At 39.5% G+C, this 25,449-nt stretch overlaps 2 protein-coding genes and 1 long non-coding RNA gene across 32 annotated transcripts in view; 2 read left to right on the top strand and 1 right to left on the bottom strand.

The window, feature by feature from the left end:
* Nucleotides 1–7,796, top strand: part of USP53 (ubiquitin specific peptidase 53) — a 62,069-nt gene extending 54,273 nt beyond the window's left edge. For all 3 annotated transcript variants that reach the window (XM_023636639.2, XM_001916288.6, XM_023636637.2), the window contains exons 15-16: nt 3,618–3,714; nt 4,557–7,796. In XM_023636639.2, the coding sequence (XP_023492407.1) occupies nt 3,618–3,714; nt 4,557–5,547 (1,088 nt within the window). In that variant the 3' untranslated portion in view covers nt 5,548–7,796. The remainder of the gene's footprint in view (nt 1–3,617; nt 3,715–4,556) is intronic.
* Nucleotides 7,797–9,538: 1,742 nt separating this feature from the next.
* On the bottom strand, nt 9,539–12,738 carry C2H4orf3 (chromosome 2 C4orf3 homolog). The gene is made up of 2 exons (XM_001502325.7): nt 12,400–12,738; nt 9,539–10,921 (listed from the first exon to the last, which is right to left on the bottom strand). Coding segments are annotated over exons 1-2 (207 nt in total). The 5' UTR covers nt 12,606–12,738; the 3' UTR covers nt 9,539–10,920.
* Nucleotides 12,739–12,758: 20 nt separating this feature from the next.
* LOC102150521 (uncharacterized) overlaps nt 12,759–25,449 on the top strand; it is a 167,709-nt gene continuing 155,018 nt past the window's right edge. For 6 of the 28 annotated variants that reach the window (XR_011436236.1, XR_011436237.1, XR_011436245.1 and 3 more), the window contains exon 1: nt 12,759–12,949. This is a non-coding gene — a long non-coding RNA (uncharacterized lncRNA). Of the gene's footprint in view, nt 12,999–25,449 lie in introns of all 28 variants that reach the window. The other 22 variants (XR_011436234.1, XR_011436242.1, XR_011436248.1 and 19 more) reach the window with 10 other exon arrangements.

Here is a 25,449-nt window from a genome sequence, read left to right as displayed (position 1 = left end):
ATATGTATTTTTAAAACCATAAGTTTTCAGTTTTGAAATTTAATTTGTAGCAAAATAGCATTATTTGCTTTTTATTTAAATTATAATCCCAGTGAAAAAAGAAGTTACTGACTTGTGCTTCTTTATTTTGTATCATACCAAAATTTAGGTATCTGATAGTGTAGATTATTGTATACTAAAGTATGTCTTTACTCCTCTTGGTATATGGTAAATTTAGCTAGAAATATTTACCCAGTTAAAGTTTTATGATCTTTCTAAAGGATTCAAATTGTATGTAAATGTCTTTTTATTGTAAGTTAGGCTGTTGATTAGATTATTGCTCTTGAATGTTTAGCCTTTGCTATTGCCCTATTTCTGTTATATTCTGAAATCTCCATATAAAACAAGAGTGAAGATTACATTGTCTGGACCAGCAGTTTGGTTTTATTGCTGTATAAGTCTGTTTTAAACTTAGATCATCTTTTCAGCTGAAAAATATATGTTGATTTCTTGACTGTTGGGCTTTGGGTTTTTTTGTATACAGCATCAAAATTAGCATTATTAATTAAAGCTTCTTGTCTTGATGTTGAGATATCTTCTGTGCCAAGTGTTAAAATCAGACTATCTTAGATTTGCAAAGAACCTGGAGCCAAAGTTCCCGGTAGAGACACATGGATGTCTATGTCAGCAGAAGAGAAAAATAACACGTCTATTTTTAAGTTAGTTGGAATTCTAAAGTCAAACCACTTGGTTGAATGCCTGCCATAGTGATGTTAAAATTTCAAGCATATTTATAAAACCTCTGCTGCCTCCTGCTGCCCATTGTGTGGACACGTTAATAAAAATAAAGAATTCTTTAAGAATTAAGTATTTATTTTTCTGTTTGTGAATATTAAACTTGAAATTATAGATAAGTTCAGAAGTAAACATTTCTGAAGTTAAAATCACAGTGGTTGGAAAATTATAGTGTAACTTCAACTTACAGATTTTTCAGGCTTTAGAGATTGAAAAATTATCAAGGTTCTTTTTGACATTACTGGTTTTTCTGTTTTAATCATAAGGCAGCTGTCAGAGAGAGGCTTATTAGTTTTTGAGCCTCAGGCAGTGTGTCAAGCTTACAAGCAACCAAGACTCTCTGAGATAAATTACATACTGCCTTTTATTTTTAAGATTTTATTATTAGGGCGCTTTATAGACTTGAGATAGGTGGGGAAGGAAGGTAAGAAGAATTTGTCTCAGTTTATTCTTACCCGGTCCTGGATCCGTGAGCTGGGAACATGGTGGACAGTGTGGGAGTGATTCAAAGGAAGAAAAACACTATGTTTTTCATGCAATTGTTTATTCATCCTGCAGGCTTTCATGGAATGCCTTCTATGTGCCAGCCTCTGAGGAAAGAATAACAAAAGGGGAACACATCATACACTGATGAGCTTACTGCAATCTAGTGGAAATAAGAGTGTTAAGTCTTCAAGAGATGAGTGCCAGACTTGTGGTTCCCCTCATTCCACTATCTTAAGTTTGTATTGGGAGATATCATTTAGTACGTGAGCATCACCACATAGGGTATTAAATTTTCATGTATATTACACAAATCTTTCTTGGAAATTACTTCAAGATTTAACTTGCAGAGCCTGATCATAATCAAATACAGATTTTTTTTCATAGGGTGATATTTAGATGTTTTGATCAACTGTAGATTCCAGTTGAATTGTGAGTGACAGGGTACTTTGGTTTTGTTTGCAATCTTCAATTCATAGCCTAGTGTACAGTAGATTAGAAGCATGAGAATGAGGGGAAACTGAGTAAATGAACATGATGAACACGTCATCTAAACATAAGGGAGAATACAGAAAAACTTACTAGAATTTGTACAGAAGCATAGGCAATTAATTGAAACTTCAAGTTAGTTCCATTTATTTTGGTACCTTCTGTGGGCATCAGCTTATTAGTCTATCCTGTTGTTTGATGTTGGCACTCATGGCCTAGTTTCATTGGAAGGAGATTCTGTGTCGTGCCCTTGTATTTTAGGGGCATGTGCAGAAGAGAGCTTGCAGGTAGTGGAAAGAGCACTGGCTTTGGAGTCAACCCTGGATTGGTTTGAATGCTGCCCCTCACGGGCTGTGTACCACTGGTTAGGTCACTTAACTTCCTTGGGTATGAAAAGGAGAATTGTTTCAAGGAATAGTTGTGATTGAAATTTTTAAAAAACAACTACTTTCAGTCAACTAGAATAGTGATTTTCAAACTTTTGACCTCAGGATATCTTTATATTCTTAACAAATATTGACGAGCCAGCCCTGATGGCCTAGCCGTTAAAGTTCAGCACGCTCAGCTTCAGCAGCCTGTTTTCGGTTCCCGGGAATGGAACCACACCACTCCTCTGTCAGTAGCCGTGCTGTGGTGGCAGCTCACATAGAAGAACCAGAAGAACTTACAGCTATTCATAACTGTGTACTGGGGCTTTGTGGGCGGGGGAAGGAGGAAAAAAGGAGGAAGATTGGCAACAGATGTTAGCTTAGGGCAAATCTTCCCCTGTGGAAAAAAAAATATATATATTGAGGACCTCAAAGAGCTTTTGTTCTATGGGTTATATTTATTACTATGTGCTGTATTAGGAATTGAAACTGAAGATTTTCAATATTTATTCATTCAAAGAATAATTTATTTATGCATGATTTTGTAACCTCCATGTTTTCTCATTTGGAAAATACTGGTTTGCTAAATTATGCAAGTCTTCCAAATGTTGATATGTTTATTTAATATTATCTTTTTAAAACCCACATTTGTTGATATCACCACAGATATTAGCAGAAAGTCTTTATAATTATTGGGAAGCTACAAAAGTGATGGTAGTGGATACAAGTTTTCCAAAATTACTATTTTCATCTGAAAGCTTGAATTTTATCATTGGCAATAAATACTGCCAGTTGTTTGCTTTGAAGTGACAGGTTCACTTCTTTAATTTTCAAGAAAATTTCTGCCAAATACTCAAGTCTGAATAACCAAAGTTTGATGTCTTTTCAAGTAAAAATGGTTTTCAATTGTAAAGATTAAATGAAATAATTATCAACTTCTTAGAACCTGAGTCAGCAGTCAATAAATGGTGGCTAGTTAGTGGTGGTATAACATTTTACGTGTTATCACTATACCCTCCACCCATTGTAACTCAGTTGATGTTCCTAATAGTCCTGTGAGGTAGGTAAAACAGGTATCTTTATCTTAATTCATAAATGAGGAAACATTGTAAGGGGTTAAGAGGCTTGCTTACAGTTACCAACCAATAAGTAGTGAATCCAGACTTCAACCCAAGTCATCTGTCTTCAAATGCAGGGTTTCCCCACCACGTCGTCAGCAGAGCGTGCCCCATAGAATGGGGAAACAAACAGCTCCACACGATTCTGTGAGAACAGCACTATTTGGGGTTTGCTGACATTTTCAAGTGATAATAAATTGGGGAAATAGTCATTCATTTTGTAGAAAGGGTTCAAAAAAGAGGTATTTGAGCTGAGTCTTGAAGAATTAGTTTTTGTTTGTTAATTGGAGGAGAATTACCTGTTTATAGAAAGCCTTATGTAAATTATGGAGCAAATTATAAAACATGATTTAAATAATTTTGTTTTTCTCCTTCTCCTCCTCAGGCTTTAAAAAGGAACTTAAAAACTGGGAAGTTGGCTGTAAATCTCATGAGTTCCAGACAGAATCACATCTACAAATAAAAAATCCTTTCATAAAAAGGTAATCAAAGATATTTGAAAATATTAAAATCCTTTTTATTAAATGCATGTATCATAGGAACTGTGTTTGTCAGAAAGGCATAAATACATGTATTTTACTGCTCTCAAAGCAGTGGGTCTACAGTATTACAATGCCTGTCTTATTTGGATCATCATAAGGATGTAGATCTCAGGATGCTGGGGTCTCCGAAGTACCAGGTACAATACACGGTTGTTTTCATCCTCACAGCTTTCTTACAAGGTAGATAGTATTTTACAAAAGAGAAAATTTGGGGCTTAAATTAAGACATGAGAAAAATATCTAATCATAAGAGGAAAGATAATTTGCAATGTGATATCCTTTATCTTCACCTTAGAAGTTAATTATTGCCTAAATAATCTTGAGTAAATTATTTTTAATTAGCATACTATTCGTATAGCATTATATATCAAAATTAAAGTACCTCTGTTGCTATAAACTTTGTCTTGTTGGTTGGGAAGTGTTTTAGGGTATTGAATTGTTTGCTTGAAACATTTTCCTCAAGTCTACTACATTTTATCACAAATAAATGTAATTTCAGTGTTTGTAACTTGAAACGAGTCTATTTTAATTATTAGAAATCTGATTTTGGTAATAATGACAGGCGTTTCTGGTAGGCGTTCATGTATTCTGGCATAAAGATTTTGGATTCAGAGAATGTAAAATGTTAACAGTTGCAAATATCTTTCCATTTTTGTTATGTTACGAAAATAACTTTAAACTGTATATCGGGAAGTTAAACTACTAGACAGGTGTCTGTTTTCCCTCCTGTTTTGTGTATTTGCATATGGTGTTTTAGCTTTGTTTTTGTTTTTATATTTCAGATCACATATAAGTGAAACCAATGGGAAGTTATTCCCTTCCTCCAGTCCACCCGTACTCAAGGACCATGCAGCAAGAGAGCATATCCGCCAACCAGATGAACAGAAACATGAAAAATCAAGTGAATGCAAATTTTCTGAACGGCTTAATATAGAAAATTCTGAGAGAACAGGTTTACTTTTTCACATTGATGATAATTCTGCTTCTGGAAAGAGAATGAACAGTAATGAAGTAGTCTCACCATCTTCATTGTGGTCCTCACACATGAGAACTGTTGGGTTAAAGCCGGAAACTGCTCCCCTCATCCAGCAGCAAACTATGATGGAACAATGTTACTCTGAGAACTCTTTATCGAAGGAACATATAATTCAGTCAACCTGCAGATCTGATGGTTGTCAGATGCCAAAATTTGTTAGCCAGAATCCACCGCCCCCTTTGCCACCGAAGAAATATGCTGTAACCAGTGTGCCACAGTCAGAGAAAAATGATTCTATGCCTGATGGCAAACTTACAGAGATGTTTAAAGCAAGTTCTTCTAGTCTTCCGAAGCACAGTTTAAGTACAGCTTCGGAACCAGGTTCAGAAGTGAGTACATACATGAATGATGAAAGACTTAAGGAAACATTTCAAGTAAAAGAACATGTTGGCAACACACCAAACGACTTGTCCAGCTCTTCGACTAGTGATTTTCAGGCAGACTTGGGTACAGTTGTTGATGCATTTTGCCAAGCAGAGATAGACTCTCGTTCTACCTGTCCAAATGAGACAGTTTCATTAACTACCTATTTTTCGGTTGATAGCTGCATGACTGATACATATAGGTTGAAATACCATCAGAGGCCCAAGCTCTGTTTTCCAGAAAGCAGTGGCTTTCATAATGATAGTTTACCCTCTCAGAGTGCTAGAGGGCTAGGACCTGTGTTACGTAATAGTCTTGGTTCAAACTGCCCTTCTGAGCAGAGATATAACCCTAGCATACACTGTAATAGGTAAGTGATGAAACCGGCAAGCTTATACTTCCCAGAGGCCGTTAAAATATAATAGGGATCAATTGACCAAACCTGGTGAGATATGAAATTAAAACCATGGCATTTTTAAAGTCACTAATGACTTTAACTTTCTCTATTTTTTATTTTGTGATGATTGACTTTTGGATATTTTAGAAATTCCCTTTGAATAGTTTTGGCATGCCTTGAAAAACAGAAACTCAGGGGAATGCAAAAAGTCATTGACCGTATGCTGCCATTGAATAAAAATGTCCTTTTCTTTATTTTGTGGCTGGTAGACCTCTAAGTATTAAACTAACCAGGACTCACGTATGCAGACTGGTAAACTCTGCTAACGGAAGAGACCAGGTGATACAGAGTTTGTGTAGTGAAGGCGAGATTTGCTTTACGAGAAGCACTTTCCACTGGGCAGCCGAGAGGGCTTCGCCATGTGCTGTGACTTCTGTGATAGTCTACTGCGTGTGATCCCTTTACGTGTCTTACAAAATATCAGCCCATGAAGTTAATAGCGTTTGGGAAAAAAAGAAAGCCTTAATGATAAAGCAGTTTTTAAATTAAATGCTGAAGGTCAGAACAGAAGAAACTTAATTTTGCTCCTAGAACTGCTGTCTTCAGAATGCCTCGCTAACAAATTAGGCCTTGGACTTGTATGTATTCATAAACATTACTTCAGCCATGTAAGCTAAAAATAATTAAAATACTTAACTTTAGTATATTTATCTTCTTACATTTTTTCAAATTTTATATGAAATGTGAAAGGTTTTTATTTTGGTTTGGTTTACTTTGGGCTAATGACCAGCGTTAGGAATTAACCCAGGGCCCTCTTATTGGGAATCTCACTGTAGCCACCTAAATTTTCCCTGCTGTCATGTTACCTGTTTATAGTTTGTCAGCCCATTTTAGTGATTTTCAGATTGTTGAATCTGAAAATTTTGTGGGTTTTCAGATTAAATTTCTGCCTCTCATATAAAGGGTTTATTTAATTGTAATGAAATGTATTAATTTGAATGTCCCTCCCCCCCCTTTTTTTTTTTTTTACTCTAAACAGATAATTTACCCTAACTACTTTCATGGAGAAGGCTTTATTTTTAAAAATAAAGGAATTTTCCATTATTATGATGACCTTACAAGTGAAAATAAGTTACTTTAATTGCCTTATTTCATTAGTTGTCATTTGATTTTGTACTAAGCTGGTAAACAAATTATGGTTTTAGATAGTTTTCATATTGTCCACTCCAAAGAATTGAGAATTATAGAATTAAAATTTTCCTTACATTCACCAATGGATAAACTTTATAATGCTATAAACTAATTAGTAAATTTAATATTTTGACCAATTCCTTAAATTGTTAAAATATTCCAAAATGTAAATTATTAAAAATGAACACTTCTAGATAAATAGAAAATAATTGCGTGTAAAAGTCTAACCTCACCGTTACCAAATCTTTATCAAATTTTGTCTTCCACCTAGAGAAGTTTTTAATAGCCTTTTCTGACTATAATAGTAGGTGATTATTACTTTATCTCTTAATTTAGAAGTACTTGAATACCAACTAAATAAAATTTTATCTTTTAAGAAAGTTATTTTTAACAACTTTTAGTATGGAGGATTTGTAAAATATTGTAAAGTTTGTAAAATTGTATTTGAAATGTCAATGTATTTATTGCTTTTATAACATTGTAAAATACTAGAAAAACAGGCTTCAAGTATTTTTTAATACCTTTCAAAAACTTTGTGTAAGTTTTTTTTAATAGAAATTTTGGTCAAGATGTTCAGTTGAAATGTGTTATTTGAAACATTTGAACTAATTTCTGGTATTTAACAGCAATCTCATAGATTTGTATTTTCAACTCACAATTGAGTTGCAAACATCAAATAGAAATGTCCAATTTTGGCTCTTTTTAAAGTACTGTCCAGTTGAAACCTCCTGAACCCTGTAGGAGGGCTAACAACCTAGAAACTGACCATTTGTTTTTATGTTGATTCAACACTCCAAATATAGATTGAATACATATTTACTAATTATTCACATGTAAAGTTTTTATTTCTAGGGTGCCTATTTATTTTTATAGATGTTTTCTTCTGGTTATAAGCTTATGATATAACTTTTAAAATAATGCAACCAACAACTGTTGTAATGTTCAAAATACTTACCTGTACAATGTTGTATTTTCACATGAAATCAGTTTTTTCTGGTTCAAAATTTCTTTAGGATAAACTGATTTTTAAATTTCTATGGTTGGACTTTTCTTTGTATTCATGAACTGTGGCTTCCTCACCCCGCATGTGGATTATGTATTTTATGGGAAATGTAGTTAATTTAAAGTTCATGACTACTTGGAATATCACTGATCATAAAATGTTACCACAGGAGACTCCTAGGAGTTAGACTCCAGCAGGTTTTAAGCAGGGTTCCCACAGGAGGAGTTGGCAAACTTTCTATAAAGAGTCAGATAATAAATAATTCAGGCTTTGTGGACCATAGGGTCTCTGTAACAACTACACAACTCTGCCATTGTAGGGTAAAAGCAGCCATAAGCAGTATGTAAATGAATGGGCATGTCTCTATTCCAGTAAAACTTTATCAACATTGAAACTTGGATTTCATATAATTCTCCCATCATGAAATAGTCTTTTGATTTTTTTCAATCATTTTAAGATGTAAAAATCATTCTTGGCTCACAGACCTTATAAAAAGAGGCAGTGGGCCAGATGTGGTCCATTGTTTGATGACCTGTCTTGGAGCATAAAGTCTACATTAAATGCCCTTCCTGACCCTAAATATCCTGTACTCTCTGATGTATTCCCATGCCATTTAGGGACTAGGTATATGCAGTGATTTACATCCTAAAATTTTCGCGTTAACAGACCCCTAAAGATTTCCTCACAATTGCTAATCAGCCAGGTCATTTCAAATGGTTATTAATCATTTCAGGGGCCAGCCTGGTGGCCTAGTGGTTAAGTTCATGGGCTCCACTTCAGCAGCCTCAGGTTTGGATCCTGGGCACAGACCTACACACCACTCATCAAGCCATGCTATGGCAGTGTCCCACATACAAAAGAGAGAGATTGGCACAGATGTTAGCTCAGGGATAATCTTCCTCAAGCAAAAAGAGGAAGATTGGCAACTGACATTAGCTCAGGGCCAATCTTCCTCACCAAAACCGCGCCCACACACACACACAAAAAAAAACCCATATTTACATGAAATTTAGTTTGTAAAATTTACAAAGGAACTTATCAGATTGAAATCACATTGATGTTATTCTTTTGATATTGTTTTCTGTTTTTGTCATAGGAAGTTTGCCAACTTTTCTGAGTGTCCCATTTATCAACTTCTGAAAACCCATTTGATCAACTTCTCAAAAGAACTTCAAGTGTGGGTGCTGTAGGCAGTCACTGTGTTCGAGATGCCATAGTTCAGTGGAAAGGCACAGTTTTTTTTTGTTTTGTTTTTTTGGAGGAAGATTAGCCCTGAGCGAACATCCACCACCAATCCTTTTTGTGAGGAAGACTGGCCCTGAGCTAACATCCATGCCCATCTTCCTCTATTTTTTTTATATGTGGGATGCCTGCCACTGCATGGCTTGGCAAGTGATGTGTGGGTCCGTACCTGTGATCCAAACCTGCGAACCCAGGGCCACCAAAGTGGAAGGTGTGAACTTAACTGACTGTGCCCCCAGGCCGGCCCTAGGAAGTTTCTTATTCATCTGTGAGAAAGATTCAACCCTCATACTGCCACCATTTTTGTATACCATTTACAGTCATGCCGTAACACTAAGAACTCTCCATCTTCCCTGTACTAGAAATTTTCAGAATATTCCATCGTTGTGGTAGTTGGCTGATTTTAGGCTCAGAAAGGTAGCATGGATTATAAGTCTGTGTGTGACCTAACAGTAAACTATATGAGAACTGTTAGTCCTCTCACAACCTTACTACCAAGTAATTTGTTAAAACAAATGCAAATCAGACCAAATTTAGCTATACATTTATTGGACAAAATTATTAGCGAGCAGCACAAAAACTGTTCATACAATCTGTCTGGTATCCTCAATGAAATCCCAGTTCTGTGTTTCTCTAGATGCTTCAACCGTTGCATGAAAAGTTCTCTTCAGGCAGACGCAATAGTACCCTGAAGGCGTGCTGTTACTGGCACGGGGCAGTTAAATCCTCCAAAGTCAACCCCAGATTTCACTGTAACCCTAAGTGCCATTCTAAAAGATACAGGATGCAGAGGTTAGCAGATCTCTGCCCTGTTTCTAAGGGAGGGGAATATCCCCAAAATATCTAGGCAATTCACATATATCAAATGTCATCAATTTCAAGGACGAGGGCCCATTTCTAACATCTGTTCTATAAAGGAATATCTTATATAATAGGAATAGCTTCTGAAGGGCTTACAGTAGCTGCTTTGGGAGGGTGACCTTTCTCATTAAATGCCAGCTGAGCACTCTTAGAATGTAAATTCTTGTTAACATGTTTAGATAAAAAACAAGAATGTAAGCTCCATGAAGGCAAGGATTTTTGTTTGTTTTGGTCACTGCTGTACCTGGCCCACACTAAGTGTTCAAATATTTGTTGAATGAGTAAATATGCTGACTGCTGAAGTATTTAACTTACAGACATTATCAAAATAAACATGTTTTGGCCACCAGCATTCTTAATGCAACTACAATAATAAAAAATAGGTTGGGAAGAGTCTTATTTTAGGGAGTTCAAGAGCTTAAAAGGAAGAGAGGTGAGCATGGAGGAAGAGGATATGCACACTAGCTTTCCAATACTGGATGTTAGATACTTTCACTGATTCCATCAATCTGGCAACCATAACAGAGGCCCACTTAACCTAAAAATTAAACTGGTACTTAACAGCCAACACAGTGTGGGCCTGAATTTTCTGTATAGCTTTTAACTCCTTTTCTCAAAATCCTTCCCTTGCTTTTGAGTAACTTAGTTTTAAATATTTCACCTTAATATTTCACCATATTATTTGTATCACACTAAACCCTGGCCAACCCTTAAAATGTTAAAGTAGGACATGACTATATTTATTAATGAATACACTAAACCTTTATGTATAAATACTTTTATATTCAGCCCCTGTGAAGCCATCAGATGTCTGAAAAGTTTTTAAATATGAATCAGTCCAGTTATAAGAACTTAGCTATGAATGGGTGAGATCATAACCCATTTAATATAGTCCCCAGAACGAATGCCAGAATGTGTAAATGAAAAGAAGGTCCCTCAGAGTTTGAAATTCTGCTGCTGCACAATCCTGTCGTCTTTGTTCAAGAAATCTGTAGCCATTTTCAGAATCCACTCCAGGAGCCAATTTCTTAATTTAGGTATCAGGCAAACCATTCTGCAAAAAACAAACATTTGTCAACAATGTTTCCTTTTTCTTCCCATCTTAATACTTTATCCCAACTTCTGAAAATCTTGATTGTCTTAGTCACCTGCCTATTCCTAAGTGGTTTACATATTGATATGAGCAAAAAAAAAAGGCCTGGACTATTCTTTGTAAGACTCTCATTTTTCTATCCATTTTCTACTGAGCTGAAAATTCAGGTCATTTAAAAAAAAAAAAATCACTCTACTTGATCTATCAGTCTCTACCAAAAAACTAGGGGAGGTGGAGAAGAATGGAAACTCTCCCTTTACAAATGGCACGAGACGGGGTTTCACAGAAATATTCCTCTCTCCCATTCGCTCCATTCAACCCTCTGCCTTCTAATTTGCCACACCATCCAGGAAATAAGAGACAATGGGGCCTCAGATACAATGAGCTTATGCCCAAATCTCTGCCAAAATTTGGGGGTGGGGAAAGAAGACATACTGCTTATTAAGGAGGGCAAATGCATAAGCATGATGATGGAGAGAAGTTCACTTATGGTGAGTAAACAATCAACTCCAAAGTCCAAAAGTTAACTTACAGGGAGTGAATACTCAAGTCCAAAGTCTAAAGGAGCTGCACCACTGTCCCTCCACACCCCCTCCTTCGGCTCACTGCTTCTCTCCCCAACTTGTCCCTTGTTATCATCTCAGTCCTGTGTCCCACTTCTTGTTCTGCTCCCCTCTCCCCCTTGTCTAAGTTCCCTTTCTCTATCCACTGCCAACCTGTCTTTTCAGAGTGAGCGGCCATGAAAACGGAGGGCATGGATTTTGCAAGTGGAACCTACAGAATTTTGTAATTTATCAGTTGCTGTTTTGGGATGTGTGGGTGTGTGTTAAAAAAAAAAAGAAGAAAATCAAAGAGTCCCAGGCTTCTAGGAGGAGTACCGAATGGGTAAGGTTAAGATTTACGGAAATGAGAACACTGGAGAAACAGCACATTTGGGTAAGAAGTTACGAGTTCCGTTTTAGACCTGAGAAACCTGCGTAGCTCGTTCATGTTTAAACTGTTGTACAGTAACAACAGTTTTAGCTGAGCGCTTACTGCTGCCAGGCAACATGCAAATAAATGGCTTTTAGATAAATCACTATCTCACTTAATCTTCACTGCACCCCTATGACCCGGTTCCTATTGGTCACAAATGATAAATGAGAAAGCTCCGAGAGGCTGAATGATTTCTGGTTCGTGGTAGTGCAGGAACTCAAACCCAGCTGGTTTCGTTCCAGGATACAAGAGAAAAATTACGAAGCCAAGGTTCCTCCACCCCTCTTCGAAGACCCTCACCGGGGCGCCGAGGAAGGGCATTTTCACTAGTCTTCATCCCGACTCGGCCCCGCCACCCACCGGCTGTAGGACCCTGGACATAGCAGACTCCCTGGAATTCGGTTTCCTTGCCCTCCCCGCTAAACAGGAGTAGATGGTCTCTAAACCCCTTACAAAGGACTCACCAGGGCAAAAGATACACGAAGACAAACAACACCAGGTCGAAAAGAATGAAGAGCCAGAGATCCAACCAGTAGGAGTGTTTTGAAAACCGGTCTGTCCCGGACTGAGGCCGTACTTCGTGGTTCTGCTGCTGCTGCCCAGCTTCCCCCACGCCTCGCCGCTCCCGAGGACCGTCCCGACCATACTCTGCCGCAGCGTCCACCTCCATCTCGCACCAGTCTCCGCACCGCAATCCGAATCGCGGGAAAACCCTCTGTTCCCGCCCTTCCGCGTTCCCTTCGCCAGAAACGAGCCACAGACAGTCTACGCATGCGCTGCTCCCCGCCCCGGAAATGGACCCTGCACCCGCCCCCTCCCAGCGCGCAGGCGCAGCCCGGCCCTCCGCTGTCTCCGTGACAGCTGGCAGGCAGCGCGGCCTCCACCCGGAAGCGGATAAGCGGCCACGCCCACTCTGCCCTGCAGCGTCCAGGCGGAAAGCTGGTCCTTCAGGTTTCGCCAGAAGAAATACTCGGCGGCTGGGCCGGAAGTCCCTGTCACGTCCCATTCTGTCAGGTGATGAATTCTACCTTGGAACTGCCCACGGTCGCCTCTGCTTATCCTGGTATTCCTTTTGGATTCTTATGCCCAGGTTTAAGGAGGGCTCGCTGTCCCTACCATGTTACCCTTATTAATGCTTGAAAAAGCAGCGATGAGGTGGACATCATGATTATGAGCGTCGAGTTTCTAAAGGGGCCAGAGAGCAAAACATGAGAATTTTGCATGTACTTAATGGGAGTGAATTTCAGAATAATCTAAGGATGTGGGAGTGTGATCCCCAGCGAGGTTAGGGTGCTGGCAGAAAGAAAATGATTGACCACTTTGGGTTTCCAACGGGGCCTGAGAATCAAACTGACATAAGACAGATTAACAGGAGAAAAGCATACAAGTGTTATTACATTTTTTTTACATGTACACAGGAACCTTCACAAGAGAAAGAAGACCTGAAAAAATGAGCAGAGCAGGAAGCTTTTATGCCTTTTAGACAAAGAAATAAGACAGGGGTTTGGGCTAGGGGCAGTAAATTGTGGAGAGATGACTAGGAAGGTAAGGGTTAGTTTAACAAGGTTTGGTTGTACGAATTTCTCTGCCTGTATTCCCCATCTCTGGGGGTAAAAATGTCTTTCTTCCTCCTGGTCCAGGGAGGGCACCTCTCGCATGGGAGTTTTATCTCCTTTCAGGAAGAAAAAGGAAGGTAGAGTGCCTTTCTTGCACCTGTTGTTTCTCAAGTGCCTTTAACTCAAGATAATCAATATGCCAGAGTGGCTTATTTTGGAGTAACAGGCTCTGAACTCCTTCATTTCCCTTGTCTGAAACTTCCCTGGAGGTTTCACATAAAGGCTCTGTTGGTGGCTGTGGAGAGAAGAATTGGGTTAGTAGCCAAGTGACAAGGGATCTTCAAAGGAAGAGAAGAACATAGATCAGAATGAGAATGAATAAACAGAAAATAACACGTCTAAGCACATGTCCCCATATCCGGTTAAATCAGTCTCCCATCCCTGGGAACAGTTCAGTTCGGTTGAATGGCTGAGCCTCATTTGTCAATGGAGAGTGTTTATCTTGTCCTGCAAAAGGTGCAGATTAAACACTGTTTATCCCAAGTGATTTACACAGAAGCAGCTGCTTCACCAGTGATCACACAGGCTTCCCTTCTTGGGCAGCCAGTGTGTCCAAGGCAAGGAGATTTGGGAGTACAACAGAGACTGAACTGTTAACTTCTGATTGAAGGGCTTCAGTGTTTGCAGAGCGATACGGAACTCTCGTTCTGTTGCTGTGGAAAGATTTAGGACTATCTTTTCCAACTCATAACTTCCAAAGCTTGGGAAAAGGGATCTCAATATTGAAAAGAACTTAGAATTGTGATACACATGCCAGTTTTCTCTAACATCTCGTCCAGCATGTTTATGTGGCACTACTTTGTGAACAAAGGAGCCCAAGTTTGTAATTTGGCAGGTACTTGAGGTGGAGTACCTGGTGACGGAAGATGTCAGGAATCCAAGTCCATATTGTCCTGACCATCTAGGTGGGGAACCTTTATATACCTTATCACATAAGGTAAAAAGATTCTGATCAGGGATAAGGTCAGAATGAAACTTGTGACCTACCAGGTTGGAGTTTGGACTATCTTGTCACCTGTCTTGTTGGCATCTGGACATCTTCCTCTTCCTTGTATCCCTGTCAGTCTGTAGCAGCAGAACAGGTTGCGAAATATCTGATATAGGAGGCCTGCAGTTAGGCCTTAGTAGGTGTAAGGCTTGGTTTCGTTACCTGGCCAAGTTAGTCTGGATTTTTGGTCTATCTGTTTGTAATCTTTAGTCTTTGGCAGCTAATTAGGGGAGCCACTGAGCTACCTCAGGTTACACGGGGTTGGCTTGTGAGCCAACCGTAACATCTTGATGATTTGGCAATTGTCTGTACCATAAGAGTCAGTGCTGAGACCATTTATGACCTTCATGAGAGACTTGAGGATGATACCTGTGGAATCAAACCGCAGGATTTGATTGCAATATTGCCTTGGTATGTCACCTAGGAAAGGTCCAACACCATGATGATTTTCAATACAAAGGGAAAAATTCCCGTCTAATGTCTTTACCTGTACAAAGGACAGTCTTTGAGCTTCCATAGAGGTTTTTCTGTGTCCAACCGACTCACCAAAAAGAAAAAAAGAGTGAGATATTTTCTTGGCCATAGATACCATACCCCGTCATGCATTCATTTTCCACAGTTGGTCCACCGGGTGCTTACCTTGCTAGGAACAAAAATTAGTTGAGGTTCTTTTGCGTGATAAAAGTTTTGACATAACCAGCGCTCAGATTGATTAGTTAATGTGGCCAGTGTTTGGAAAACTGGTATAAGGAGGTGTTGGGTCTGTGCTTGATCTGTTGAGAAAACAGTAAGTGTTCATGAGAGTGAGACACAGTTTGAAGGCGAGCCCATAGCGGAAGATCGGAGGGAAAATAGGATAGATTGAGACAAATGGTCTCCAGTCAGGCTTTTAATGAATGGCTACAGAAAGGGGAAGCTTTGCTAAAAGGAAGATTTTAGAAGCTTCAAAGAAGTTTCTTGATCTGTGATCTTGGGAAAAGCTCTCTGCTTCATGATTTTGTCTGCTTCTGGGGCCTGGGAATTGGCCCAGGAAATCGTTACTTTAAGGTCGTCTTAGGGATGGTCTCCCAGTTGTCCTGGGACTGCTACTCTGGATCTAACTTGGTGTGGCTTGTGTGAATCCAGGAGGATTTTTCTTTTATTTTGATGTCAGTGCAGGTGGTTAGCAGTAGTCTGTAAGGGTCTTCCCAGTGAGGTGACAATGCGTGCTTTCTTCTAAAAATCTTGACGTACATCCAATCTTCTGGTCCGAAGAGATGGCAAGACTTGCTTCTCAGTGGAGGCCACGCCCTTTTTACCAGTTGATGATGTCCTTCAAGTTTGCTACTTAGTTCCTGTGTATAGCTAGACATAGCTTCAGACTGTACACTTAAGTCCCTCTGCTGTTCACTCAGGCCTGGAAGGTTTAAAGGTGCTGGTAGGCATAACCGTTTATAGAATAGACAAGGACTATTTCAAAAGGAATTAATCCATGTCTTCTATTTGGAGTATTCTGGTTTTTCATAAGGGCCAGAGGTAATGCTTCTGGCCCTTAAGTGCAATTTCTTGACAGACTTTTCCTAAAGTCCTTTAGATGTCTAGATTTTTACATTCTATTTGCCCTGAGGATTGGGGTTGGTACAGGGTATGACATTTTATTGAGTACCCCAAAGTTTTTGCAACCAAGTGGTTTATTTCTGCTGTAAAATGCTTCCTTGGTCTGACTCAATCCATAAAGGAATTCCAAAATGGGGAATACTCTCAGTTATTAATTTCGTCACTACTTTTGTGGCATTGGCATGTCTAGTTGGATAGCATTTAGTCCATCCACTAAATATACAGATACTAACCAAACAGTGGGAATAGCCTAAAGCTGGAGGTGAATCTATGGAATCCATTTGGAGGGCCTCAGGGGCAATGTGGGCCTTGGAGGTCCTCCTGAGGTATGTTGGTTTCCCCAGAAATTCGGTGAGATTTACAAGTAGTGCACTGGGAAATAATTTGGTCAGAAATTTTGTGGATGCCAGGGAAGAACCAATTATCTTTTAGTTCCTTAACTATCTCCCATCTGCACGTGTGTCCCATCTGATGGGAGACAAATACAAGCCAAAAGGTCAAAATAAAGGGGGCCCCAGGAAGTCTGTTTGAACCAGTGGATAATCTGTCTAATAATTGTTTGGTACTTTGTTGTGTCTGTTTGTCTTTTTCCAATTGTGGGCCCATTTGCCTGAGTAGTTAATAGTATGTGTCAGTGATAAAGGCAGATTTATAAAGAGGGTAGAAAAAGGAAAGGGATTCTATTTGGGCTGCATATTTAGCAGGCTTGTCAGCCCTGTGGTTCCCTAGAGATACAGTGTCAGTCTCTTTAGTATGGGCTGCATGGTGAGCAGTAGCGATTTTAGCAGGGAGGTGAATAGCCTGTGTAGGGCAGCAGTTATGTGCCCATTGGCAAGAGGAGTACCAGCAGAGGATAGGGATCTGCAGGATTTCTAGACTGTGCCCACAGCCTGACAGACCCCAAAAGCATATCTAGAGTTGGTGTAAATCGTGGCTGTTTTTCCTTTTCCCAGTGTCTAGGCTCTAGTAAGATCTAGAGGTTTAGCAGCTTGGGCTGACTGACATTACAGTGGGCACAGAGTACACTTCAAGTGTTTCATGTGGGGAAACTATGGCATAGCCAATTAGTATGTTTCCCTAGGAATTTCATCTATGGGAACTATCACCAGATAGAAGTAAGTCTGGGTTGTCTAAAACGGGTACCTAAGAGATCCTCTCGTGGCTTTGAGACAGTTCTGTAGCGGCAAGGCAATCATGTGAAGTGGAGTGAGGCTCTCCATTATCAAGGGGGATAGTGGAGTAGTCAGATTTAAAGTGTTACAATGATGTCAGATAACAGAGAGGTTGGTTAGTAGGGCCTGTTCATAGGTGATTTGCCACCATGTAGAGAGGTGTTCTGTCTTGTGAACTTGTGAGAGAGCAGACCTAAAGGTGAGTGGGGAGCCTAATGGAAGAGTACTGGCTTTGTCAATTAAGGAGGGCATGCCTGCTGTCACAGGGTCCAACTGACGTGAGAAATGTGCTACGGGACGTATCTGAGAGGCAAAAGGTTGTCCTAGAATTCCTAGAATCCTAGTATTTTTTGACAGTATCGGTGAAAAGGTTTGTCACAAATTAGGTAAGCAGAGAGTTGAAAAATATGTACCAGGAATTACAGACTGAATTATTACACTGCAACCAGGATCCCACACATTCACAATACTGTCAACATGATTAATCCGATTAGGGTGGAGAAGATAGTGTATGAAAATGCTATAACAATTGGGCCAAAGATAGGTAAGTATTTTTAAGACATTATAAATCTTCTGAAGTTCAAGTGCAGTAAGTTCTCAAGAGGGAAGTGATAAATTTGGCTTTAACCTAAGGTGATAATGAAGATTTCTTTAGGCAGCTTTCTAGCTAATATGTCCATATAATAAAGCATCTTTATGATCATCTTCGGAATTAAACTAATTTTATAGAGTAACCTCTCCAACAGTCAACGGTTATTGTAATTTTCATCTGAAAACACATCAGTGTTTGTCTTAAGTCATCCCTTTCTCATCTTCACTCCATTTTTTGCTGCATTCCAAAATGAATGAGTATCCCAACAATAACCCTGTTAATAGGTCCAGCAAGTTATTTCTCCATCTTGTGAGGAACTTTATTTCTTTTTTTTCTCTTTCATCGTTACTGCTATACATATCTGTGATAATTTCCTTTGGGAGTTGTGCAGTCAGTATGGCTGATTGCTATTTATTGCAGCTTCTTTTATCTTCATCTTGACATCATCAACTCCCATCTCCGTATACCCCACTATTAATCTGTCTCCAGCTTACTCAGCCAGCCTGGTGTCTAGCAAACCCTTTGCGTCAGCTAGATTGCTTTCTTCCGTCTTCCTCATGGAAACTGTTCTCCTCTTGGCCTTTGGGCTTTGGTGCGTGTTCTCATTCAACTGTGATGCTTCCTCACCTATGCTAATCTACCCATCCTTTTTCAATTCAAAGGCCAACTTCCTAGTTTCCCTCACTACACTTCACTTTGATCTCTCCCTTCTCGGTATTTCGAACATACCAATTGCAAGAACTTCACATTTAACTCATCTTCAACTACTTCCTATGTCATGCTTTCTTCTTGGGGAGAGTGTTATCTTCTCAAGATCAAGGCAGTGACGTATTTGTTCCCATAGTGTTTGACCTTCCTTCTACATCAATTATTACCCTCTACATTCTATAAAAGCCCCCTGTGACAAGGTTGTCTATTGGACTGGTCATTTTTCAAAATTTCTCTCCTTCAACTCAAAAACCACTGAAATTTTCCTGACATATTATCTGGCACAATGGCTCGCTTTATAGCACAATTTTGTGTAAGTTGTCTCCCGTATTAGAGTATTAAGTATGCTTTAGAAAGGAGACTATATTTTTACCATCTTTGCAGCCTCCACAGTCCCTCAAACAGCACCTTGAACATGGAAGAAAGTGAACATTTACTCAATTATGTTTTGTTATATTCTGCAACTACTAATACAGTGCTGGTCAAAAAGTACTTGTTGCATTATCTCTTTTGTCATATAATAGTATAATGATACCACTAAGATCTATCACTGTTGATCTCCCACTCTCAGTGGGGATACTTTCTGAGGCTTTTCTCAAGTTCTAGTAATGGATATGCACTAATCCATTCCCCCTTTTTGGATTTCTCTTCTCTGATTTCGGTACATAGTCTATGATGCCTACTATGTGTCAGGCACTGTCAGAGGAGCCATAGGCCATAGAGATGTTGTAGTCATCCAGTTCATTAGAAGTACAGTAGTCTCCCCTTATCCACAGGGGATATGTTCCAAGACCCCCAGTGGATGCCTAAAACCTTGGATAGTACCAAATCCTGCATATGCTATGTTTTTTCCTATACATGTGTACCTGCAATAAAGTTTAATTTGTAAATTAGGCACGATAATAGATTAACAACAATAATAATAAAATAGAACAGTTATAACAATATACTGTAATAAATGTTGTGTGAATGTGGTCTCTCTCTCAGAATATCTTACTGTACTCTACTCACCCTTCTTGTGATGATGTGAGATGATACAGTGCCTACGTGATGAGATGAAGTGAAGTGAGGGGAATGACCGGCATTGTGACGTAGTATTAGGCTACTATTCACCTTGTGTCTTCCACCCACAAATTTAATAATGCCTTTTCCATCTTAACTAAGCACTTATCATGCACTGTGGCAGTAAATTTTGCAGATTGAGGTGTGACAGCAAAACTAGCACACATTTCTTTTCTCCTTTTTCACAATTTCACAGATAGAGACAGAGATTCGTTCTTACTGCAGATCTGAGCAACCTCAGTGTACAATTCACCTTTTCACTAAAAGGAAGCACTTTATGGCTTCTCTTTGGCATATCCAAATTGCCAGCATCACTACTCTTGCGCTTTGGGGCCATTATTAAGTAAAATAAAGATTACTCGAACACAAGCACTGTGATACCGCTGACAGTTGATCTGCTAACCAAGATGGCAACTAAGTGACTAACAGGCAGGTAGCGTATACAGCGTGATACACTGGACAAAGGGATGATTCACATCTTGGATGGGATGGAGCAGGATGGCACGAGATTTCGTCATGCTACTCAGAGTGGTGCGCAATTTAAAACTTATGAATTGTTTATTTCGGGAATTTTCCATTTAATATTTTCCAACCATGGTTGACTGCGGGTAACTGAAACCTTGGAAAGCAAAACCGTGTATGAGGGAGGACTGCTGTATGACTGAGGACATCTAACAGAGCAATGGGGTATTCAGCCACTCCGTTCCAGAGCCCTGAAGTTCTGCATAATGGCTTGGGTGTTAGGAGGGCTAAGCAGGATTGGCTCTGAACAAACTACCCAGCCTCTTCTCTCTACCTGCTCACACATGTATGGACTTCAACTGTAAGGGCGTAGTTTTGTTTATTTTATATTTTAAGGTTTCATGAAAGATTTTATTTCAAAATAAAGAAGGCCTTCTGCTGCTTCTTAAAGTTTAAAAACAATTTCAATAGGGCAAAGCTTAATTGGTAAGCCTAGAGGACAAAGATGTTGAAATCTACAACGTTGAAATCTCATTATGCTAATCAACCAAGCAATTAACCTGTTTTTGTTTTATTGAAAGATGGAGGGACAGTGATGAGGGTGGCGTTGAAAGGTTAATCAATATGTGACATGTCTTCTCTCATAAAGTTATATAATAGGCTTCCAAGAGCGGACATGGCAATATTAACATGGACATGAACTAGAATAACAGTGTTGAGTAAATGGATGCCAGGGTGATAGCTGCTATGTATAAAATATTAACCAGAATTGGGCTTATTTTATGAGTGAGAAATGTCAACATGTTAACAGCAGTTATGTCTGGGAGATGGAACCACAGATCATTTTATTCTTAGTGCTTTTTCATATTTTCCAAATTTTCTCAGTGAAAATGCATTAATTAAAATTGGGAAGAAAGTCTTGAAAACAAGTAAGTTAGAAAATAAGCAAGAGATAGTCTAGGCCAAAATTATTATTTAGCTATTCTAACGTCAGATCACAGGTACTAGGCACGTAAGTGTCGGGGGGCATTATATGACTTGTAGCTGTGCTTTTCAAACTACCTTGCAAGGAGTTCTGTGATTCCTCAGAGATAACTGGGGGCCAACACGAAATGGAGAAGACAGACGCAGAGCGTGAGGCTTCAAGCCCCTCCTGGAGAAGCTCAGCTTTTATGTTTGTAACTATAAATATGCCCCGTTAGAAAACAGATTTACTGGTTTTTCTGCTCTGGTGAGAGCTGTGTCAGAAGTCTCCTTGTGAGACCCGTGTTGGAAACGGTGGAGTAGGGAACCGCAAGCCTCCGTCCCTCCACAGAAACGTTGGAAAATAAGCAGAAACTATGCGCAACAGGTCGTCAGCCCTCTGGGAAGCAGTCAGAGGTTCACAGCAACCAAGCAAACGCCGAATCAAAACATATGAAGAAGACGTGGGCAGAAATAAAAGTTCTGTTTCACAGACAGCTCTACAATCTTATTTGGAGACTTCAATACCCCCTTTCAGTAATGGCTAACACATCTAGACAGAAGATCAGTAAGAAAATAGAGGACCTGAATAACAATGTAAACCACATAGACCTAACAGATATATCTGGAATGCTCTCCCCAACCACTGCAGAATACACACATCAGTTGGTAACCCAGGCAGACTAAAATAGATAATGTAGTGACTTTAGAAGCTGAGAAAAATGAAGTTCATAAAGTTTTCAACATTGCCAACTCACAAAGTAATCCTACACAAATTCCAGCCCAAAATGAATGAAGAGGCTGTTGCTTGTTTGTAATGCTCTTCAGTTGCATTACTCTGCTCTTCCCAAGCTAGCAACTTTGAGCCCTCATGGAATGTGCTAGTTAGAGTCTTTATATTGCAAATCCCAGAAACTCACTAAATGTATCTTCAGGGCTATTTTAAGATTGTCGTGTGTCCAAGGATCCAAACCCGGGGCTCTTACTCTACCCAATATTATATAAAATATACTTAGAATGGCTCATTCCTTCACTTCTTTCAGATTATTGCTCAAATATCGCCTACTGAGGTTACTTCCCTGACCACCCTATTTTAAAGTATACGCATGATCTCACCCTGGCACTCGTCAGCCCTCACCTGGCTTTGTTTTCTCCATAGCACCCATGCCATCTAAGGTACTATATAGTTTACTTCTTTCTCTTGTATATTGTCTGTGTCCCCTCCCTGAGAACAGAGAGGTATTGTGTCTTATTCACTGTTGTATCTCTAACACTTAGATCAGCACTCACATATAATAAATGCTCAATAAATATTTGCTGAAGGATAGTTTGAAAGAAAATTTACCTACATACCCACATTAAATAAAACTGGATCTGGACTCTACATCTAGACTCTAGAACCAGATTGCTTGGGTTCAAATCCTGGTTCAGCCACTTATTGGCTGTTAACCTCGGCCAAATTACGTAGCTCTCTTTGCCTCAAGTTCCCTCATCTGTAGAATGAGGATAGTAATACTAGTTCTTTATTTTTGGCAGATCAGCCCTGAGCTAACATCTACCACCAATCCTCCTCTTTTTTGCTGAGGAAGACTGGCCCTGAGTTAACATCTGTGCCCATCTTCCTCTACTGTATATGTGGGACACGTGCCACAGCATGGCTTGACAAGTGGTGCATACGTCCTCACCAAGCATCCAAACCGGCAAACCCTGGGCCGCCAAACCAGAACGTGGAAACCTAACCGCTGCACCACCGGCCTGGCTCCAGTAATACTAGTGCTTATTGTGTAGAGTTGTTGTGAGGATTAATATGAGTTGATTTTTATAAAGCACTTTGAACAATGTCTGGTGCATTGTAAATACTGTGTAAGTGTTAACTTGTAGTGGTAGTGCGAGTTGATGGAACTGAATCTGAATTAGTGATATGTTTTCTGGATAAGACATTTATTTGTTTAGATTTTACAATTTTCTCTTTGTATTTTGGAGCCAATTTGTAGTTTGAAGATTTTGCATGCCCTGGGAACTAGCCTTTTCGTGCACGGTTACAGATGAAAATAAAGATGAAAAGAATCTCAAATGTAAATTAGGCCTCTTAGAATTCAGGAAAGGCCATATAATCAGGCATCTAAGGAAAAATAAGCCAATGGAACATTAATTTGTGATACTATATGTTTCTGTGAGAGCCTGCACCACTTTTTTGTGAAGCTTATCTCCATTGTTTTTACTTGTTCGATGTCAGTCTTCCACCTCTAGATTCTAAGTTTCTAAGCTGGACTCAAAGCTCCATGGGAACAAAATTTGTCTTGTTTACCACTAAAACTCACGTCATATTTGTCACATGGTAGATGCTTAGTCATATTTAGTTAAAGAAATATGTATTCTTGGCCACTCAGGATCCAAGAAAGCTGTAGTGGATGAGTTATATTTTTACCCACCAGAAGGAAGAATTAATTATTTCCACCTCTGAGAACCTGTTCTCTCACTCTCTTTTCTTCTATCTGATTTTTCTTTAATAGAGTTCACCATGATCCGTTTTGCCTCATGGCCTCAACTGTTGTCTACCTTTCCTTCTGTGTCTTTCAACTTTTGTCCATTATTACTAGCTGATGACTTTTTCTGTGTACTGAAGTCAGAGTCCCAAGAGAGAGACCCTAACTGATTTAATTAATTAGAATTATTGGTCTTGGATGAAGTTCTCGTATTATAGGCTACTCTCAGGTATATAGGTTGACTGTCCTTGGATCAGGTGGCCTAGTCAGATGTGGTCAAGGTGGGGATGATCTGGTTCAGAATAAGACTATCTGTGCTTAAGGAACAGCTAGGGCTGGTTCCCACAGTAGAGCTGTGTTAGCTATGTGTAAGTTCTCAGAATACAGGGTGGGGAGGGCTGGCTTCCTGAGGCTAAGGCTGTCCAGCATGCCCCATTTATTCATTCAACTACAATTATTAATGCTGACTAGGTGTTAGAGGGATATAGCGGGGAGAAGGGGTATAGACATAAGACCCTATTCTTGCCCTCATGGAGCTCACAGACCGGAGGAGACAGGCAAGCAAATTGAATACAGGATAATGGTCTATGATGCTGGTGAGCACATTGTACTATGGGAACACAGGATGAACACTCAGTGGGGACTGAGTGTGTGAGATAAGCTCCATCTCCCTCAGGTTTTTCTGTTCTAAGGATATGTCAAGGGGAGAAGTCTGGTTCACATACCCGTGTTGTGTTGTTTTAAAAAATTGTTTAAGGCAAAACCAAGAAGTGGCATTAGGCATATCCTCTTTACCTAAAGGACTTTTTTGTTTGTTTTTGAGTGGAGGAAGAGTACTGCTCTTTCGCTGTCAGGTGTATTCTCCAGTGGGCATAGTGATTGTAAGAATTGTTTGAAAAGAACCGGTTACACTGCCTATAATCTGAGAGATGTGGCTTTGAAACTATGCTGAGATCCTGGGAGAACTTCCTTGCCCTCCTTCAGATTTCTACCACTTTTTTCCCTTCACAGCAGTCCTTACCACTAATTACTGGACAAGTATTTAAGTCCCTCCTTCTCCCTGGTAATCTAGATATCACTGAAGAGAGGACTTCTGGTAACCCTTCATTGTGATGGAGTTCTCAGTGTGGGTGGAGACCCCTAGAGCACCATTCATCTGTGCCCCTAACTTCCTTTGTCTTCTGCCACTGCCTTGCTAGCTCTCCTTTTCCAGTCAATTCTCCAGTAATGTCTGTTCCAGTCAACAGTCTGAAGGTGGCTCATTGGGCCTGAAAGTCATAACTATACATCACCCTGCATATTAGCACACACTAAAAGTGTAACCCTGTCCCTAGATGACCATCCAGTTTTGAAGATGATGACGCTATTCTGGGTATTCTGATTCAGACGCAAGATGAACCTGGGAATCTGAATCCATTTGATGAAGTTCTTAATGACCTAAATATCTTTACCAATGGTGTTCATCATTGAATACTTGATGCCTGGTACATAGTGCTTTTTAAAAATTATTTTTTGTTCAATAAATGAAAGTAGCTTTAGGGATTTTTCAGGAGGACAGAAAAAGAGTCTTTGTATTACTTTAGTCTGGAAGTTGGAACTGAGGAAGCATTTAATAATTATCGTTTCAAACTGCAGAGTATGGTATGTCAACCCTTTGTAGCACACCCTTTAGACACTGAAATGCGAAGACCCTGTGTTGGAAGTCTGAGAAAAAGTTCATGTCATTGACCAGTAGATGGCAGTCTCATACTAGAGTTCAGAGAAAGCAAGTAGCAGAAGGTAAAGAAGCGTTTCAAGTGTCCATTAAAAGTGTCCATTCGCCACCTTCCTGCCGTCTCCATTCTGCAAAATCCCCTTCCACTTCCATTC

Source organism: Equus caballus, chromosome 2 (assembly GCF_041296265.1).
Source record: "Equus caballus isolate H_3958 breed thoroughbred chromosome 2, TB-T2T, whole genome shotgun sequence".
In the NCBI taxonomy this organism is placed as follows: domain Eukaryota; kingdom Metazoa; phylum Chordata; class Mammalia; order Perissodactyla; family Equidae; genus Equus; species Equus caballus.
Note: the sequence above shows the minus strand (reverse complement) of the source record. Positions and strands in the feature narration are given on the sequence as shown.